The 16,136-nt window shown below is 40.2% G+C and overlaps 1 protein-coding gene across 22 annotated transcripts in view; it reads left to right on the forward strand.

Annotated features, from left to right (window-relative positions):
- The window catches only part of LOC110833927 (coiled-coil domain-containing protein AGAP005037), a 412,755-nt gene that overhangs the window by 176,491 nt on the left and 220,128 nt on the right, over positions 1–16,136 (forward strand). Inside the window, exon 1 of one of the 22 annotated variants that reach the window (XM_087345632.1) lies at positions 3,600–4,068. The exons of the other annotated variants lie outside the window; for them this stretch is intronic. Within the exon in view, the coding sequence (XP_087201758.1) occupies positions 3,963–4,068 (106 nt within the window). The 5' untranslated portion in view covers positions 3,600–3,962. Of the gene's footprint in view, positions 1–3,599; positions 4,069–16,136 lie in introns of those variants that run through there. 22 annotated transcript variants of the gene reach the window in all.

Genomic DNA, 16,136 nt, shown 5'->3' on the forward strand with positions numbered 1-16,136 from the left:
ATAATAATTATGATAATAATAACGGGATGACATTGTGTCTCTTCCGGACGAGCGATGGAATTATACTGACAGGGGCAAACCGACGTACTTGGAGAAATACATTCTTCAATGCCATTTTGTCCGTCGCACATCCCTCTGGGACTTCCCTGGGAACGAATCGTGGACTTTACGTTGAAATGCTGTTGAGTAACCTTCTGAGATATGACATTCCCCTCAGAATTGTTCTTACTCAGTAGCTTGTATTTTAGATAATATTTATGAAGTTCGTGTTTTTGTCATCGTAATTTGCCTTCATGATGATTTGTAAAGCAACGTTTTTGTACTACAGCAGATGCATAATAAACAACAATATAGAATTTTCTTGAGGAAACCTCTTCAAAGACGGTCAGTTGGAAGACCAATACTTTGAAGTAAATTATATTAAATTAGTCGTCATTGCTTGTTTTACTTAATGTGGGATTTAGCTAGTTTATTACATTGACAATTTCAGGGGTTTGTTGGCTGTTTTGAGTGTGTAGCTGAGGTTCTAAGTATTTTATTCTTAATTTCATAATATTTCTCGCCTGTTGGAATTCACATACTCGGAGGAACTGAACACAATCATGAAAGCCTGTTTCCGGGACATCATGATGGCTGTCGACTGCAGAGTGAATCTTTCGCCCACTTACTGAGGCCGGCGGTGGTCAGGACAATCCACGATCAAGGCACACACCACAGAGGGTCACTTTAAACTAAACGTGTTCTTACACAGGCACCGATTATTCGCTTCGCATATTCTGAAATGAATTCGTCTAGTATGGTTACTGGTGTATGGAGTTATGATTAAATGTTTCGGATATTCTTCTCTCTGCCTTCGTCGTCAGGGTTGATGTGTTAAAACCTTGTGTTGGTAGTTTATACTTACACGTCTAATCGCCCTGAAGACATTTAATTCAGTCGCCATTAAAACTTCGAATTTTTTTCACAGCAGAGTGTTGAATTATCTGGAAAGATGCCATTAAATATTTTCTTAAGTGGCTTTGTTGTGGGTATGTCATTCAGTATTCGCAACTGTGTAGTGAGTAATTTAGGTTTTCCTCAAATGTCTTTATGGGTACTTAAACCGTGGAAATGACATGTTTGACAGCCTTTTTTGTGTGGTACCAAGGCTTCCACGATGAAAGTATGTTTTAACGAACGCAGGAGATAGGAGATCATTTTAATATATGGTCGTGTTGTACAGTACACGCGTCTCATGTCTCAAGAAATCCAGTAAGATACATCACACTCTTACAGGTTATTAGTTCGTTTATACTCCGACAGAGGGCTGTTGTTACCCAACACGGGAGGGCGCTGGTCTCACGTTGAGGTCGGATAACGACTTAGCTTACTAATTCCATACTTTTCCACATAACCATTCGCCATGATTGAATTATAACCCAGTTCGGAACCCACTAATGATGAGTCTTTTTGTAAAAAAATAAAATGTTTTTTTGTGGTAACGTGCCAGCTGTAATCTTCAGGGTATGGATTTCTTGATACATTTGGTACAATCTAGTAGGTCTAGTGTCTGTTAGTAACAGTAATGAAAAGTACTTATTAATTAGTGATGCGAAGGTATAAATCCACTCTTTGCCTCTGCGTTAGAGCTGAAGGGATATTATTAAATTACGAGTAAAATACAGTACGGAATCAGATGTAAAAGTCTCGCGAAAAAATATGTGGCTTATTGTAAATGAAAGAGTTTGTTTGTAGAATAAATTAGTAGTGTATTTACTTTTGTGCGTCGGATAAACTAAGTTCGGATAATGTGGACTCTGCTATCTTATTTTGAAGTGAATCTACAGTTTCGCTGATAATTTCCCCTCATCTCATCTCATCTATAAGCATAACGATTGTAATAACTAAAAGTAGATTTACCCGTTATTTTACACGGGTACGAAGATTTCTGTTTCATTGAGGGACGTACTGTTTGTGATCGAAATTCTGAAGAGAATATTTGTAACCGAGGAGAAGTACCAAGACGTTTAAGAATATTACATAATTTACAATCTTCACCAAATGTTAAGTAGATCATTCAAAACAAAGAAGATGTCATGACCACGAATGTATCATGCAAGCCAGGGATCAATACGAAGGGTTGGTACCACTTCAAAGATCTTCGCTCAGTATTAATGAACTTTAATACATAAACGGGCTGTGTGCTTGGATAATCTGTCTCTGGCTTTGGCCCAGTATTGGACTAATGAGTAGACAGTAATTTATTACTGAGGTGACTGTCTTGTAGGATGTTCCACCGTATAATCTGTTATAAGCACCTATGATACGTCGGTAAACTTTACCACGCTACAATGCACAACATCCCGGAACTATTTAAGCAAACGGTGTGTCCCAGAGGACGAGGTACTGCATAGTGGCTGACTTATTAACGATTTACCGAAATTCGTCGAAATAACGTTTAAGAATTCATCCCTACCGCAAAGAAAACACAACTCATCACTACAAAGCGCAACTGTTCTGTTTAAGAGATTAATCTCTCGTTACACTGAATTATACAAATTCATAAATACAAAATGAAGAATTATTGATGGTTAAGCAGGTGGTAAATGTAGTTACCGTTGGTCTTTAAAGGGCTATTGGGCGAAAGAGGTTTCCTTTGTAACCTCTAGTCTTTGTTCTACCATAATGTTAGACCTCTTCGGCGTAACTAGCCGTACGAAGTCCTGAAAGATCGACTCAAACATATCGAAAGATCGATATTTTTTTCTCGATTACTGTTAGGTTATATGTAGTCTGTCTTCTGATTACCGTAATTTTGAGTACACAGCCCTTATTGCCGTAACAATCAGCATTACCGCTTTAATGAAGACGTATTCGATTGGCATTAAAAGTTGATGAGCATTTTTATACAAAACGTGTTAACATTTTTGAGACTCATTTCTTCGGAATAAAACGTAAGTTGTGATTGGCTTCGCTATATCCGGCTTTTAGATATCTAGAATCCCTGCTATGGAAGAATGGATTTTAATTACATTTAGTATTAAACTATACTTTTTTTTCAAATTTATTACAAAGGATATGATTTGTATCGTCACTACTGTTTTATGCTTATATGGTAACGTAATCATATTCACAGGTAAAAATATTTTAGCAGAATTGGAAGCATTAGTGAGATGAGTATTTGATGTGTTGCGCACTGATGATGGAGGCAGCAAAACATATGAAACGTGTGTAAAACTTTTAACTAGACTACATGACACAACACCACAGATGACAGTCATGTCCATACTCGCTGCCGCGAGATCCTGAAACCACGCAAGAAAGTTTTATTGTTGTGGTCGTCAGACTGCACGATTCATATTTGTTATGCGGTCCTCTTTGTGTTTTGCAAGCTTGATTAACCAAGAACTTCACTTATCAAACAGTACTCGCAAATGTAACTTCACCAGAATTCTTTAAACTGTGTCATTTGGTTAAAAATTGCGTCTGATGTTGTAGAATGGATTAGGCAGGATAGGAAGACGGCCGAGCCCCTCTCCTGCGCTGACCCCTCTCCTACATCGGAGCCCGGCCCGTCCTCGCCCGCTAGTCGCTAGTTGGCAGGCGAGCCGGTAGGGGCGTCTGCAGCAGCAGGGGCAGAGAAACAATTGCTAGGAGCTTGGTTTTCATGTGTTGGCACCGATGTGAGATTTTGGGAGGAATATTGCATTTTATTGTTTGTCTAAAGGCTACGTGGTGTTTTGTTCCGGACACTGGGATTAAATAATTGATTTTTAATCTTGTTATTTTAATCGATTTGTTTTAATTGTCGGGTTTCCAAAATTGTTTGTGTGTCTGTGTTCGTAATTTGCTGGTGTTCTTTTTTGTGTTTTAAGCAAGTGCTTTGAGAAGGTATGACAAACAAGAAGAATGGTGATGTCATGTAAAAGTGCTATTGGGCGGGGTATTTTGTGTGTATGCCTGTGACCGTGTAACTGTGGATTATGTGTAGCAACTGTAGTGAATGCTGTCATAACGCCAGGCGCTCCGAACGCGGGAAAGACGATGACACGGAGTCCGATGAACAGGACGAATTGGAAAGTTGCTCAGGTATTTTTTTTTTGTAGTTGGTTAGAGTGTCTTTGTCGTAAGTATCTAGAGGAAGGAGCTGTAAACTAATTTTATTGTAAATTCAGATGCAGATACGCATAAAAAGACTAGGTCAGTACTATAACACCCTTGTAACTTCGTAACTTTTGCATTCTGGACATACTTCGTTATGACGGCTCTGTTGGATAAAGTTCTTACTCTGTTACTGTTTTTATTTTATAACAATTTATTGTTGCTTTGTAAATCTGGAAGAGGCTAGACTGTACCCGAAAAATGAAGAGTATTTTAAATGTTATGTTCTCACCGGTTTGACCATAATTTAGCAACGTTATTAAATTGCATGACACCAGTTAAAATCTGTACGCAATCTTTGACATTAGTAATAGTAGTTGGATGCATTTGACATGTGATGCTTCCTAACCTGTCCAAACCTGCACTATATTTGTTACATAACGGGATTATAAGTGAAATGCAGCATCATACGGTAAGATTAAAGATTATGTACGCCTTTGAGTAGCGAAGAGGGCAAAATCGATGGCCAGTACAGAAGAGGGCGGGTTGTCTTATCAGTGAGTCTCCATGCTTTAGTGACTGTTTTGTACGTAGTTTCGTAAACATGGTAGCCCTGCGCTCAAGAACGTTTTTATAATTTTTTATAATGAATTTAGTGATATTTTGCACGCTGTGGTAGAACGCTACGTTACGATAATATTAAATTATAAATTAAACAAGTTTGTGTTGTTGCAAGGCTTACTTGATCGTCGTGTTTAGATTTTGGCAGACCAGTTTTAACTTCCTAACGCAGGCTTTTTTTGATGTTTCGTGTTTATTTATTCAGTATTCAATTATGCCACTGAAGTTTTCTGACAGATGTGGTTGAATTATTGTGAGTGGTAAATCGTTTGAGGTATAGGATTGAGCAATGGTATAACATTTTTAAAAAGTGTCATAATTTTAGTAGAGGGCCCGAGGAAATCCACGATAAACTTCCGTTAATTTACAGAATATGAGTAGAAGTGAGCTCATCGAATGCAAGTCACGCGCATGATGATTTTGCCAGGCATCTATAAAATCTGTTATTGGCGACATTTGTATAATTGTATTGGAGCTGACGAGAGTATGACGTCAGAGCCAGGGGCAGAATAACATTTGTATCGGAAATGGAAAATTCTTTTAAAAAGCTGTTTTAAGATTCGGAATATAACGACTGTGTTATCGGAATTATCAGCCGATAAACAGACTTTTATTATTTTTAAAAGTAACTGGTCTGGATTGATTGAAATGATGCTATAAGCATGACAGTGGAAAATGGAGTATAAGTTACAACGTAGGCAGGTAAGAGATTACGCGATGTTGGGCGTGTGTAATCGTTACTCTTTGCGTCAAATTTAATATAATTTTTTGGAAAGAAATTTGCCATTTCATCACGATGTTCCGGCCAGAATGAAAGTGTGTGCGCGCGTACGTACGTACTTGTGATTTATGTTCTGACGTGCAGGTTAAAACATTTCTTTTGTACTTTCCTGTACCTGGTATTGTGCCCCATAAAATAAATTATTCACAAGAGTGGAGCTCAGTTGATAGTGCAAAGTACAGTCTTAAAGACAATGTATTAGTTCACAAAGGTAACTACATTTTTACCTTCATGTTACGCATAACTTCACCTCTATAGGGTTTTTTTTAACTTAGGACGGTTTTTTTTAGAGACCTGTTATGGTCTCTTGTGAGCACAGTAAGATACCTCGGGTTGCATAAAAGACGGGGAATTCCTTGACCAGCTGATGGTGCTATTAGCTTCTCAAGGACTGTTCCATGTACCTAGTTATTTAACTACTCCTTTTCAGATGCTTAAGTTATTTGTAGCTTATTTTTACATGATGATTCCCCTGCAGAATCTTTCGACAGTACTTTCATATGCATAAATTAACCGCAGTAGTTGGTAGAGAGTCGTTATAGCGTATAATGTACGAACCAGTCGTTCTCACAACAGAGACATTTGTATTGTATGGTAAGCAGTTCGTATTCCAACTGGACGGCTTCCAGTAGGGGAAACAGCTTATGTCTGCAAGTAAATTGTGTTAGTGACTTTTGGTCTACGTTGTCAACACTGATAAGCAGTTTAATGCGATTTGTATTGCGACAACATTGCTTTGGGCTTGAGGCGTTCTGTTAAGTTTCGTAGTTACGTCAGCGTTCTCTGTTGGCGTTCTACGTTTCTCGTCACTGGTTCAGAACAGATGAAAAGCGAATTACATGTAACCTGTGATTCAGAACATCGCTGTACGACACCTCGCCTCAACACGGTAGAATATACTTTGGAGAATTGAAATTAATTTGTTTACATGTTCCGTCAGCGATAAGTTACCGACATGTGACGACGACAAGGCTGATCGATTGTCGGCGAGAATATTTTAAGCGTTTCTGAACTGGTCCGTGTCAGTTAAGTGTTAATAGGAAGACGACATTTGACTGGGCGAGTGAAATTGTTGCCGAAAGACTAACACTAGGAATACGATGAAGAAATACCGAGAAATATACTGGGTTTTCATCATAAGTTTTATTTTATTTAGTGTTCTGTCTGACGACAGGTCCATATGAACAGGATCCTTCCATCCTTTTCTCGGACTGGGACCTGTTCATATACGTTCTTGGCAGATGATCCAGAAGTGGTTTGCCATTGCCTTCTTCTGTGTGTGAATGGAGTAATTGTTGGGATGCCACGGAGGAAAACTCCGTGTTGCCTAGACCACGGCCTTGTTCAACACAAGTTATAAATTCGGGCACTGCCGGAAATCGAACCCGAGACCCCAGGATTACAAGGCCAGCGTTCTAACCGCTAGACCACCGTGGCGGTTTCATCATAAGTACAGAATAATAACTGTTATTAGCAAGATCTTTGGAAACAGTTAACAGGGGGACAGGCCACTTGAGTTATTCGTGTTGAACGGTATTACGAGGTGCGATCGGAAAGTTTACAGACTGCGCCTATAAAAAAAAACCCGTACACTTATCTCAGGTATTAAATTCTTCCATCACTCTCGAAGTAGTTCCCCTGGGAGTGAACACAACGATCCCAGCGCCGCTGCCAAGCCTGGAAGCATCCCTGGAAATCTTTCTTTGTCAGCCTGTCAAGCACCATCTGCGATTCTGCCTGAATCTCTTCTTTCGTCTCAAATCTCCTTCCCTTTAGCTGAATTTTCATCTATGGGAAGAGGAAGAAGTCACACGGCGAATAAGGAGGGTGCGGGTTGACGGCCATGGTGTTTGAGGCCAAAAACTGCCGAACTTTGAGGGCGGTGTGCGCTGGCGCGTTGTCATGATGCGTCGCATGTGGAGTTCTTCCTTTAGAATCAGCTGACAGGTCCCATAACCTATCCCAACAATGTCGCACAAGTCGTTGATGATACGACGTCGATCTTCGTGAATGGCGTGCCGAATCTTCGTAACATTTTCGGGCGTTGTGCTCGAAGATGGTCGTCCAGAACGCTCGTCATCATCGACAGAGGTTCGGCCATTTTTAAAACGTGAATGCCACACAAAAGTTTGTGCACGACCCATTGCGGACTCCCCAAATGCTTGCTTTAGCGTTTTATAGGTTTCCGTAGCCGTTTTGGCAAAATTTGATGCACACTCTTTGTTCATGAAAATCCGCCATTCCGAAATCGCAGGAGGGTCGGTGTAATGCACTACCAAAACGCCCGTAACTAAGAAGCAAATACTAATTCGATGATGCCGGCTGGCACACTGATTCACTATGAATGTAGGCCGCACCCCCTAGCGGCAGAAACTCGTACTACATCCGGTTCGCCCTCTCTTGACACAGTCTGGAAACTTTCCGATCGCACCTCGTACATTTATTCGAATAATAGGCCTATACAGTGTTACCAACCAAGGAATGAACGGCATGAGATAATATTCCTGACGTTTGGTTAATTTTTACATGAACATGTAATAATTTATTTTAAAAAATTAACAACTAGCATGCTTCTTGGTAACAATGGTTATTCACGACGTAATGGTAACAAAGATTTCTGGGTGGAGCACGATCACACAGAGAAATGTTATAATGTTGCAGTGAAAAGCAATGGAGCTCAGCTTCAGCGTCGTAAGAGATGGCCGAAACCCTCTAGGACTACGTTTTATTTTTTATTCCTTTCAGTTGTAAATCTGATATAGAATTCTATTAATATTATGGTATATTATTTGTGTGATTCTATGTGTGGAAGGAAGGTCCATTTTAGTTTGCTCGAAATAACCTCAACGTTTCTGAGATCATTTTTTCATTTGTTGATGCTTATACAATATTATATGTCAAATTTCAAATGCTGTACTCCTGTAGTTTGGAATATATCACTGTCAAACTGAATGCTGTTAAGGGTTATATGAAATTCAATTTCTGTGTTTCAACATCAAAAAGACCTCGAACAGTCAAACATGGAATTGTAAAGTCTGCTGGCCAGAAACGTTTGTGCTATTGTCGGATAGTTGCCGGATGGTGCGAATTGGCGATAAAATTGCCTTGTATTTGCCGGAATATTGACGTGTCCTTAGTGTCATTGGACAAAGAGGTTTACACTGTTAGAAATTTTAGAAATTTATCCGGCATTGCCTAAGGACTGTTTTGTCTAACCCAGCCCGATCCCCTGAACTTTATCTTTAAACATGCCCCTAGTAACCCATTTAATCTCGACTTCCTTTTGTCCCAGTCCGAATTGTGTACGAGGCTCGTCCACAAAGTAAGTTTCCCTGGGGCCGTTTACAGAAACAAAACACAATTTCATGGAAATATTTATTGCAACAGATACAGCAAGTGTCCAGCTATTTTTCAACATATTCGCCACCGGAATTGAGACATTTGTCATACCGTGGGACCAACTTTTGAATACCTGTGTCGTAGAAGTCTGCCGCCTGGGATTGGAACCACTGTGTGACAACCATCTCCGCCTCTCTGTCATTCTCAAAACGCTGACGCTGACCGGACAGGAATTTCTTGAGGTGTAGGAAAAGATGGAAATCACTGGGAGCGAGGTCCGGGCTGTAGGGTGAATGATTAAACACCTCCCAGCTGAACTCCTGCAGGAGACTTGCTGTCCGTCGAGCCGTGTGCGGCCTAGCGTTATCACTGACCGCACTTCACAGTCGGCGGGAGCTGGAATAAGAACCTCCATTTTCAACAGCTGCAACGATGCTACTGTGAGAACGCGGGAAGTGCCGTTAGTGCATGAGCCATGCTACGTCATTGCTCTATCACGTACGCACAGTCGCTTCGCGCAATATAAGGTTTGCTAGCTGTGGGACGAGTGGGAAACTTACTTTGTGGACGCGCCTCGTAAAATCTAACAGATCATTAATACATGTTTATTTTATTGTGTAAATGCAAGTAATCCTTGAATGAATTGTTTAACGGCGCTGTGCAACATTCTCGGGTTATATTGGCGTTTGAGAAACTGTACAAAAATTTCGGATGCGAAGTTTGAACCATTTCTGGGGTAGGCAACTGCGAAAAATTCGCGAAAAAATTAAGTCATTGAGATTTGAAATTTGGCTCGGGCCAGTCAGCCCTTTAATTGGATCATTAATCGTTAACTGTAAGTGTGGGTTAACAGAGAAATACGACTCAAAGTTAACTGGTACGGGGAACTACTTAGTTCTGCGAACTTGGCAGTTGTGCCAACCAAATGCTGTCTGACGTTACCCACGGGTAACCGAGGATAGCCGATAAAGACTTCCCCTAAAATGACGGCCGAATGTGTAACACTATTCGGCTACACTCACGTTTCCGTGCATTTACTCAGTCGTAATGAAAATGTCATGGTAAAATGAAAAAGGGGCACTGACCGCCTACCCTCAGTTATGATCTTAAGACCAAAATTTCTCTCCCCTGAACGCCAAAGCGAAGTTCTTTTCGTAAAGGACAAATTGCCCGATTGGATCGTCCTGCCATCAGTAGCAATAGCCAGTCCCTAGTCTAGTCAGAATACGTCAAGGCCCCAAGCCAACACATCAATCCCTTTAGCTCCAGATTCTCGGCTATTATGCGTTTCGAACGTAGGACGACCTTTTGCGCTTGCGCAGGACTCTTCCTTGAATTAGCTTGTTGGTTGGTTCTTTCTGTATGCAGACATTTGCCTTGGTTAATCCGTTTGTCGCGTGCATGAAGCTGACAACGCTAACTAAGTCATTAGGAGATGTTACTACCTGCTTTGTCGTGTTTCATAAAATTGTTTCGTTTCCCGGTTTATCTTTGTCGTTTGTCTCACTTTGCTCACGCATGCGTTGAATAAGGAGATCCAACCGTTTGAGAAGTCCTTTCTAGGTTATATCGGCTAACCGAACGGACCGCTTACTGTAGCTGCCAGTAGTTGTCGCGCGAGGACTGGGCAGTGGGCGTTTATACTCTAACAATTGAAGGGGGGTTTTACCGCAAAAAAAGTTTATAGCTACTTTGTTGTCAACTGAGAGAAAGAAGTTAAAACAGAGGGTTTTGTGCAAAGTTGTGTGAAAAAATTCATTACTAGTTTTTGCAGGTGGTTGGATTCGTTCAGTTTTTGTATCAGAATGTCTAGCGCGGCTTTGCTGAAGTAAATTATAACAAATGTATCCATAAATTATGTTAAGTGAGATTTCAGGTTTACACGGCGGCGAGTATATCGTATAATAAGCCGTGTGGTCTCGTAGAATTTGACCGACGTTAAGAGCTGTCTGCTGCCTCCGTCTTCAGGGCTATTATGTCCCAGAAGGCTGTCATCATCTTATACTTTGTTCTGTGCATAGCAGTGAAGTCGATAAGTTTTACATCGATTCCATCATGCCAGAAAGGCGAATTAACAAAATTGTTTTTTGACGTAAATACGTCTATATTGAAGGGTCATTCGGCAAAAAAGGGAAAGGAAAAAGTGTAACCTGGTTACCTAGGAAACGTCATCTGTTTACTCGGCATTGTTGTTACCCAGGAAACGTCAATTGCTTACTCGGCATTGTTGTTACCTATAAAACATTTCATTACATTACCTTACCTTACCTTACATTACATTACATTACTTTACTTTACATTACATTACATTCAGCTACCACAGACCCATCTGAAGCGTAACTAATTCAAGTTAAATAAGCAAAGTCTTAATCAAACTTTACTCAATTGTAAAGCATGTATAAAGGAAATATTTAGAATAAAGCCAATATATAAACTTCCTTTCTGTATAGACGTATTTACGTCAAATTCTCCGGAACCGTGGTTCCACTGTCAATTTTTTATCATTAATTATTGTTCTTATTTGGTTTGAAATACATGCATTATTGGTGTTCATACGCCGAAATTTAACCTTTACTCTATTCAGAGCAGATTCAGCGCGCAGTTTATACATGCTGCAGCCCAGTGGTATTCAGCCTGGGGTACGCGTACCCCCGGGGGTACACGAAGACATCTTAGCGGGTACGTGAAATTTTAAAAAAAAAATTATGATAAAGACTGAATAATCAGGGCCAGATTTAGGGTTAGCCACAGGAGAATCGGATGTAAGGACATTCGATTTGGGAGGGCCATTTTTTTCTCTCTCTCCTTAATGTAATTCTTATCTGGGCGGCAGAAACAAGCTCAATCATCTCATTAACAGGTTTGAACCACATTAATTAATAATTGATAAAATATTTAAACATATTATTTTGCTTTGCTAAAATACCTTTGTTCCTTTATTAATTTTTATATGATAGACAATAATAACCGCCACGGTGGTCTAGCGGTTAGAACACTGGCCTTGTAATCCTAGGGTCTCGGGTTCGATTCCCGGCGGTGCCCGAATTTATAACTTGTGCTGGGCAAGGCCGTGGTCTAGGCAACACGGAGTTTTCCTCCGGGGGCTTCCCAACAATTACTCCATTCACACACAGAAGAAGGCAATGGCAAACCACTTCTGTATCACCTGCCTAAGAAACATATGAACAGGTCCCAGTCCGAGAAAAGGATGGAAGGATCCTGTTCATATGGACCTGTCGGCAGACAGAACACTAAATAAATAAATAATAGACAATAATGTATTTGTTGTTTAATAGCTTCATTTTCTTTTTTCTCATTTAAAACTTATTATTTAATACATTATTTTGGATGTAGATTATATATTATGTATAACTTGAATTATACAGATTATACTTTGGGGGTACAAAGTTGAAGAGAAGTTATTTCTGGGGATACGCGAACAAAAAGGTTGAATACCACTGCTGTAGCCTATTTGACGAACGACAGAAGACAGATGCTTTCAGCTGGTGCTGCCAACTACTGCTTGATTCAGCGAAGTGCAAAAGCGAATTCCACCATTTGCTTCTGTTGCAGATATGGAGATAATTGCATGTGTCTTGTTTTATAGTCTGAGCTACCACAAAAGTGTTGTTAGATACACTATAAATAAATTAATAATTCTAAGAACATTACTGGAATTAGACTAACATAAGACATTATTTCTAACACGAATCATTAATTTTACAAAAATATTTTACAAATCCCTGCTGTTTTATAATTGATTAAGTAAAGGAATAGTGGACTAGCGGTTTGTGTGCTCGCAACTGGACCTGTGGTCGCCGGGTTCAACCTCGGCCCAGGTCGTAGGACAACTTCCTGAGGAGGTAAGTAGTTGTAGGTCCTCTATTTTCCCCTTAAACGTTTGGTGGAATTTATATTGTACGCTTAGGCTGCGTTTCAGTAGTGTACCGCGAGTTTCATAAGTTACAGGAATCAAATTGGCTACGAACGGGCCCATGTTTATTCTTATTCTCCAGCTGATACGTGGCTATCGGAAATCGCGCACATTTGTTTTTATTCAGCTCTTGAGAGCCTGAAATATAAAACTTTTTTTTTTATTTAGAAATTAGACTGGATGTCGACTGCCCTGTGCCATTTTGTAGGTGTAATATAGTGTGTTAACAGCAGTTATCATTGTCCGGATCCCGGCGGTAACTACTGCAAAAGGTAAATTTATTTTATTGTGTTTTGTGGAGCGATACTGGACCCGTATTGGGAAAACTTTGTTGCGGTTGGCTGTAAGTCACGAATTTCCAGCCAAGATCAAGAAAAATGAAAATGGCGTTTGTCCTTAGAACACTGACAAAGTATGTCGCTGTGCGTAGCATTGTGGCCTAATGTTTTGAAAAAAAAATTGTTGTAGCAATGGGTTTAAATTTTAAGATGCTTTCTCAGTGTTCTGCGTGTCGAAGTACAATAGGAATGGATCGATTCATTCTACCGCGTGTTTCCCAGCTACTTCAAAATTCGTTAGTGAAGTGTTCGAGTTATTGAGTAAGGTCTGCATGTTGTTGGACTGTGGTGTTTGTGATTGGCTTATGGAACACGGTAGGTTTTGACATCAATTTACCGGGTTTATTTTACTAACTACAAACACGAAGATGTCTGTTTTCTGGAATATTGTACCAGTGACGCGATGACGCCCAGATAATGGAGCTAACAGACGTCTCTGAAACGTCGGTAAACTTCCACCAGACTACACAGCGCTATATCGTAGAAGACAGCCATCTTCATACTCGCCGCCCTGAGGACGGGAAATCTCAGGAACAAAAATATTCCTGTTTATTTCTATACGTAATGGCCGCACTGTGCATTTTTAGTTGGTTGTTTAGCCAGGTGTTGATTTTTGTTTTCTATGGGAAATTTATTGACTAGCTAAGCGATTGTTAGCTTCTCAAAAAGGCATCTGCTCTGTGTGGTTATTGAAATGGGAATGCAGTGCCAGTCTCCCGGTCCACCCGTTGTAAACGTGATATTTAAGCAGTTGCGTGTATGGTGTGTGTGACAGTATTGTTGAAATTTTCCACCCTTTCAGAAGGGCTTGTTTTAAGGGAAGGCATGCGGGTGATTAATCGAAGTTTACACTTGACTGGCTAGCATTATTTCCCGACTAGTTACATTCAGTGAGATGAGTGATCTAGTCTTTATGCATCTGGTTTCCAAGCTCGTTTAATTACGTGCACGTTTATCCGCTCATGTTCTCCCAGTTTAGTATCCAACTACGAACTATCATTAAAAAAATTAATTAATTATTCTTGTCCGTCTAATCACAATTTAAAATTAAGATAATTAAAATATCATGTGATGTTCCTTATCGAAACATTCGATTTGCATTTAGAACATCTTTTTCTTACTCATTAAAAAATGCAACACACTTTCATATTACAGTTTTGTATTGGAAGACAATTCAGGTAAACCTACTTGTCTTTATACGCGAGGGTTGTGTTCCTACGAGAATTGCCGTGAAAAGGGAAACCCGTAAAACGGGGAAACGTATAACATACTTGCGAGTGATAAACCGGTGTCAAAATGGCGGGGCGAGTCAGCGAAACTGCGCGCGCATCTCGTTGGCCATGCGCAGCAGTCTCTACCGTGGCTGTAGATAGGATATTCATTCTCGTCTTACTGAAATAGAACCTTGGATAACGCGTATAACAAGTCACTTGTACCAAGACCCACATTTAACCAACATAAAATCAGCATTGTGACTGCCCGGAGGAATTATGCTGGACAGAGTAGTTCAGGAGCAGGTTTTATACCATTGAGGCTATTACTTACCCCTGCCAAGCACTGCTTCTTATTAATCTATCACTGCTGCTGAGATATGTTACTGCCCCAACTAGCGGGTTGGGTTGGACTGTGAATAAATAAAATCGAAAGATCAACAGTTGTTTAAATCGAATTCCATCACGCTGTATATAAAATGTGTTGCAATTTAATTGTCATGTGCCGTGGTTTGGCTTCTGGAGTCTTCTGAAGAGATTTTCTTGTTGTCAAGACGTCTGACTTGAGAGAGATGAACTTATGTTGGTGGGGAAGGGGTAATCCTCTTCCTGATCACATCCTCCAGACAGGCTCGCCTCCACATGGTGCAGGGGTTATGAATTGGTCGTGATCGAATTGTTAGCTTTGCTGGTTCGTATTTCTGACGTCCGGGTTTCAAATATTGTCCCGGAGACACGGTGTCCTTGACTGATGAAATTTGCCGTGGTAGTACCCTAAATTTAGCGATAACTCTTTCCTTAAATGGGGTGTCGATTATCGATTAATCAATATCTCATTCAACGTTATATGCCTACAAAAGGTCTGAGTTACTAAGAGGGTCGATCAATTGTATATAACTACTGTACCTCCAGTGCTCCATACGTCTTGATGTGGGTGTTACGTGCATTATAGAAAGCTTTCCAGCTCTCCTGGGTCCAGTCCACGCCATTGTTTATTTTGTCCATATAGCGTGGTGTGCTATGTGGTCACGTGGGACTGGAAGGCCTGAAAGAGGAAATTTAGTTTATTATCAATTAATATAATAGTTTTAGGGTTACTAGAAGGCTAACCAGAATTACTGTCGACAAAGAAACTGATACAGCGAGTTACAAATTATTAATATTTGCTGGCTGTACGATTCTGTGTGTCTCTTGGATTCCTCCGTGGTCCTCATCCATAGGCTCCTGTCCAGCTCTTTTGTTATCCATTCTCGTACACCAAGGATGCCAGATCTTTGTCTACACCAGTGGTATTCAACCATTTTTTGTTCGCGTACCCCCAGATATAATTTCTCTTCAACTTTGTACCCCGAAAGCTGTTGGAGTATAATTCAAGTTATACATAGTATATAATTTACATGTAAAATAAATTACATTACTGATTATTCAGTGTTTACCATAAAATAATATTTTTTTAAATTTCACGTACCCCCTAAGATGTCTTCGCGTAACCCCGGGGGTACGCGTACCCCAGGTTGAATACCACCTTCTTCACTATCCAGCCTTCTCAAGCTGGGTCTACCAGCCCTCTTTGTGCCTCCGGGCTTGTGAAAGGTTAGTTTCCTACATGGAGATGTTTCGTTTGCTTTGGTTAGGATTCCTAGCCATCTGAGCTTCACCCGTTTGACAGTCTTGACTATTTCAGGGATTTTATATGTCTTCTACCTCACGATTGCATTTAATTTGTCATTCTTCCTCTTCTCTTGTTAGCCCATAAATTCTACTTAATACCTTGCTCTTAAAAATCCTCAATTTTTGGTAATCCTCTTTAGTGACAGTTCAGATTTCAGTCC

This window comes from Zootermopsis nevadensis, unplaced genomic scaffold, assembly GCF_977971745.1.
Source record: "Zootermopsis nevadensis isolate Lab colony 2312 unplaced genomic scaffold, Znev_1.0 Znev_ptg000009l, whole genome shotgun sequence".
In the NCBI taxonomy this organism is placed as follows: Eukaryota; Metazoa; Arthropoda; class Insecta; order Blattodea; family Termopsidae; genus Zootermopsis; species Zootermopsis nevadensis.